A 5,444-nucleotide genomic window follows, 5' to 3' on the forward strand; every position below is an offset into this window, starting at 1 on the left:
CAATAACTCCACCTTCGCTCATTTGGTTTTCTAATTCATCAACTACTCTGTCTTCATCTAAAATGGGGCATTCATACTCTTCATCATAGCCATCATACAACTGCCCTTCTCGAGCTAAATCACCCACATTAATGTATTTCAGTCCTGATCTTGATGCAAGTTCTTTGCCTAGCGTGGTTTTTCCAACCCCTGGTGTACCTGACCGGTGAGCAGGATGTTCGGAAGCAACCTGGTCCTCACCGCGCTGGCTCCGGGCGTCCAGTCCTTCTATTCTTTTACACAATGGATAAGTTGGCTCTATTTCATAGATATTGAACAAAAGGAGTATTCTGAGTTTTGTGCAAAATCAATAAAACATTCAGTTTTACATATATGTAATATTTGCTTTTCTTTTAACAGGAAAAAATTAAAGAGTACATCCAAATATATTTATCAAACGTTATTTTTGAATGGTGAAAATAGTGACATTAAGATTTGTGCTCTAGGAGAAGAGTGGAACTTACACAAAATATATTTATGTCAAGTAAGTATTTTATTTTTCTATTTGACTAAAGAAGGTAATTACTTAAAAATAGCTCATACTCTTTCAAGTCATGTTCTTTCTAATTGCATTTCACAGCAATCTCTTTACAGTAGTTGTTTAAGTCCTATCATCTCGTTCCAAAGTCTTGTTTCATCAGAAATACGGCACACACTTAGTTTGGTCTAGAAAACAGATTTTGAATTTTTCCTTGTCATACCAGCCCAGCAAATACCTTTTTGTCATTACTTCAGTAAGGTTCTTATTTTGGTGCCTTTCGCTGATAAAAGGGAAAAAAGTTAGGGGAAAAATGTCTAAAGTTAAGATTGATGAATTTGTTTATTTTGTATATAATTATTTAAATTGGATGCATTTAGCCAAAATGTGATTCTGTAGATATGATTGATTGAAAGTGAATGGAAAGTTCTTGACACTTACTCTTCTTTCCTTCTGGAAAATGCAGTTAAATTAAAGACAAAACCCAGCAAATACAGACTAATTCATTTAGCTGATAATACCTATTTGGTTTGTGTGCTGAAAATATTACCATCTGCCACCCCATTTTAAAGATTCAAAACTCTCAAAATGAAAGAAAATGTTGCTCTAATGGCTCAAATATTTTATTCATTTATTCTTTCATCAAATCTATCTATTCTTTCTTCAAATCATTGTTCTAGGCACTGGGAATAGAACAGTGAACAATTCAGTTTCTATCCTATGGAGTTTATATTTTCTCTCTTCTTCACCGTTTGACAATAATTACTGGTAAGACAGTATAGTATAAGATTTCAGTAGAAATATTAAAAAAAAACTTTTTCTATAACATTTTAATCATAATGTTTTTTATTTAATTTTTTTGAACAAGGTACTTTGGCTTGAAGTTTATAGCTCAGGGAATATATCAGAATATTGGTCTCAACTTGAGGATAGGGTCCATACCTTTTTTTTAATCACTGAAAGCAGTTTTGTGAATTTAAGGATGAGAATGCCTCAGTGAAGGCTTTCCCTCTCAAGAGAAACTGTATTGATTATAGTGCAAGCCACATGCTAAAATATAGTAAGCCTCCTAAGGACAGAAACAATGTTTTGTTTACTGCTGTATTCACAGTGCCTTATACATACTGAGTATTCATTGAAATTAGTTAATATTTGATCTAGTCCAAAGTAATTCTAATTATGAGAGGTACTATCTAGAAGGTAACTAAAGACTTCATCCATTTTAGTACCTTACCAAGAATTTAGGTCCATTCTGGAATTTTCTGATTAGTTAAAACTAAACTTTAGATTTATCCTAATTTCTGGGGATCATCCCATTTACAGCCACTAACACAGTAAGGATTCAACAGTAGGAAAGTTCTTAGTCTTCACTCCTCCTCAGTACATGATTATGTATTCACCTTGTGTCTTGTCATATGTTTATGAGAGTCTTAAATACATGATATGTTTTCTAAGCTTGAATTTAAAATGTCATTGAGAAGGAAAACATATACCTGTAATAGACTTAGAAATTATTTTAACTAAGTAAAAAATCAATGTAAGTTTCAAATAGTAATATAGGAATTCAGTTCAGATAGTAATATGAGAATTTGGTTTGGTTTTCATTAAATTAATCCTAAACAAAGTATTTTGACATACCTCAAGTGTCCTTAATCTCATTTTCCTGTAGACATATTTAGCAACTCTTTTTCTCCTGAAATAATATGGATTCATTTTGGTAGAAGAATTGCTTGGAATTAGAAATGGGAAAATAATTTGGAAGGCACAGAAGGTACTAGATAATTGTTTTTGTTTTGTTTTGTTTTTTAAGTCTGGCTACTTTTCTAGTATGTTCAGTGGTTCTTGGAAAGAATCCAGCATGAATATTATTGAACTGGAGATTCCGGACCAGAATATTGATATAGAAGGTAACCACCACCATGTTTACTATTATGCAAAAAGTATAACATAACCTTTTTATTCTTTTGGTAGAAAATAAATATTTTCGGGCGCCTGGGTGGCTCAGTTGGTTAAGCGACTGCCTTCGGCTCAGGTCATGATCCCGGAGTCCTGGGATCGAGTCCCACATCGGGCTCCCGGCTCAGCAGGGAGCCTGCTTCTCCCTCTGACCCTATCCCCTCTCATGCTGTTTCTCTCTCTCTCTCTCTCAAATAAATAAATAAATAAAATCTTTAAAAATAAATAAATAAATAAATATTTTCTTCCAACCTTGTAGGCTAGGAAAAAAGCTCCATTTAACACCCTAGAGTGTCAACTTTGTATTGATTTGCCCCATAGTTTTTATCAATTCTGTTCTATCTGTCCCTAATCTACTTAGTAGAGCTGGTAAATAGTGTTTATTGATTATTCCCCATGTATGAAGACTTTCTCTGGGAACAGTAGGGTATGAATCATGTAATCAGTGTTTTATTAGAGCTCTGAGTTCTTAGATGAGGAAGCTGAAGCCCAGAGGCTTTAGGGACTTATTTTAGGTCTCAGCACTTTAGTGAGCCTCAGTCAGCCTATAGTTCTCCTAATTCCTGTTCCAGTGCTCATCCTCGGCTCCCCTCTTTGATTGCCTAAGTGTAAGTACCCAGTACTCACAACATAGGCAAAGAGAAAAGTTAAGGATGTTTATAAACACCCACAAGAGTGGCAGTGCAGAGAAGGAAGGACAGGCCTAGATAGCTGTGGTGGTTGGGGGAGAGTGTGGCATGAAGAGGACCAGGAGCAATAATTCCCCACTCCCCAGGAATGAAGCACTGAAAGCACGAGGGTTAAGATTATCATTGGGGTATGTGTACTTAATGATTGGTCTATTCAGGGTATCTTTATAAAACTTTTTCCAAGGGTATCTTATTTCTGACCACCAACTAATGTCAAGATTAGATGCAGAAGAATCCAGCTCTGTTAGGTTGAATAAATGGAAATTTGTAACATTATTATTAAATGAGCACCATTAATCAGTAACCATTATTAGCATTTTAATTAGTGATACTCTCTTATCCTTTTATGTACATCCTAAATTTAGACGTATATCTTAGAGTATAAAGACAGTCGTCATTATTTTTGTAATACTTTCATAGATATCACTGTTATTTCATTCCCTGGGTCTATTTTTGCTTTCAGCACTGCAGGTTGCATTTGGGTCACTGTATCGAGATGATGTCTTAATAAAGCCCAGTCGAGTTATTGCCATTTTGGCAGCAGCTTGTATGTTACAGTTGGTGAGTATGCACATTATTCAGACGAGATTGGGTGCGCTCAGGGTGGGATGGCCGTAGACGAGTATGCACATTATTCAAAGAAAGGATCACAGTTGGATCTTTGTTTCAAAGTATTTATTCTAAAAACAAAAATAAAGCTTAGCTTTTTACAATTTTTAAAATAAAAATGAAATGTGTAAATATGTCATTTGTGATAAGTCATTTAAGAAGCTTAACCAAAAAAAATACTACTAATAAAATGCTTAATGAAAACCAATTTATTGGGGCGCCTGGGTGGCTCAGTTGGTTAGGCGACTGCCTTCAGCTCAGGTCATGATCCCAGGGTCCTGGGATCGAGCCCCGCATCGGGCTCCCTGCTCGGCGGGAAGCCTGCTTCTCCCTCTCCCACTCCCCCTGCTTGTGTTCCCTCTCTCGCTGTCTCTCTCTCTGTCAAATAAATAAATAAAATCTTAAAAAAAAAAAAAAAGAAAACCAATTTATTATAGCTGAGGGGGTCATCATGTCTGTGTAAGATGAATGCAAGCTATTTCAATGTAGATACCTTAGAATTACTATAATGTGGTAAGAATTGACTTGTCTAAGTCCATTTACAGATTTCTATTCATTAGTGATTTATCTTGACTGTTATTAAGCAGATCACTTATGATTACTAATTCATTTAGGTCATGGGTTTGAAAAACATAGAGTGCTTACTTTGTCAACTTTTCCTTAATTATGAAATAATTGTGGTAAACCACATAAATATATATATAATCCATTGGTAGAACGACAGATTTGTTCTTTCAGCAGAAACATATTGAGCAGGGGCGCCTGGGTGGCTCAGTCGTTAAGCGTCTACCTTCAGCTCAGGTCATGATCCCAGGGTCCTGGGATCAAGCCCCGTATCGGGCTCCCTCCTCGGCGGGAAGCCTGCTTCTCCCTTTCCCACTCCCCCTGCTTGTGTTCCTGCTCTCGCTATCTCTCTCTCTGTCAAATAAATAAATAAAATCTTAAAAAAAATATATATATATATATATATATTGAGCAGTGTGTCAAACTAGGCATAGGAATCCAAAGGTAAATTAAGACATAGTCCCAACCTTCACGGAACTCACAATGTAATGTGTGTGTGGAATGGGGGCAGGAGGGTTGATAAACAGACCCAGAGACAGAGTAAGAACTATCCAGTATTATAGGTATGATAATAAACATCCTGTAGGATTTAGCAGATGAACAGAGGGAGTGGTCAGTTCTACTTGGTGGTGCAAAGAAGGAAATTGAGTCTTGAAAACTGAAAATCTATTTATCTTGCAAAGAAAGAAGAGGGGAAGGAAGCATTTTATACAGAGTAAATTAATACCCAGAGATGTGAAACAGTGGAGGATCAGAGAATCTGAGTGGAACATGGCTCTAGCACAGACATAAGAAGCACATATAAGAAGCTCTGGAAGGGTTGTTGAGAAGGCAGCAGAGGCCAGATTACGAAAATCCCTCTATACCTTTTAAGAAGTTTAGACTTTATATGTAGGTACTTTGGGAAGATTTTTTTTTTAATTATTTTACTTATTTGAGAGAGAGAGCTTGCATGTGAGTGGGAGCTGAGGCAGAGGGAGAGAATCCTCAAGCAGACTCCCTTCTGAGTGCGGAGCCCCACGTGGGGCTTGATCCCATGACCCAGGAGACCGTGACCTGAACGGAAACCTAGAGTTGGACTCCCAACCGACGGAGCCACCCATGTGCCC

General features: G+C 36.7%; 1 protein-coding gene across 1 annotated transcript in view; it reads left to right on the forward strand.

The window, feature by feature from the left end:
* The window catches only part of GMCL1 (germ cell-less 1, spermatogenesis associated), a 38,054-nt gene that overhangs the window by 6,831 nt on the left and 25,779 nt on the right, over nt 1-5,444 (forward strand). The window contains exons 2-4 of the mRNA XM_081833623.1: nt 400-523; nt 2,328-2,424; nt 3,626-3,723. Coding sequence (XP_081689749.1) covers nt 400-523; nt 2,328-2,424; nt 3,626-3,723 — 319 coding nt within the window. The remainder of the gene's footprint in view (nt 1-399; nt 524-2,327; nt 2,425-3,625; nt 3,724-5,444) is intronic.

This window comes from Leptonychotes weddellii, chromosome 10 (genome assembly GCF_054177405.1).
Source record: "Leptonychotes weddellii isolate Sample4059 chromosome 10, ASM5417740v2, whole genome shotgun sequence".
Lineage (NCBI taxonomy): Eukaryota > Metazoa > Chordata > Mammalia > Carnivora > Phocidae > Leptonychotes > Leptonychotes weddellii.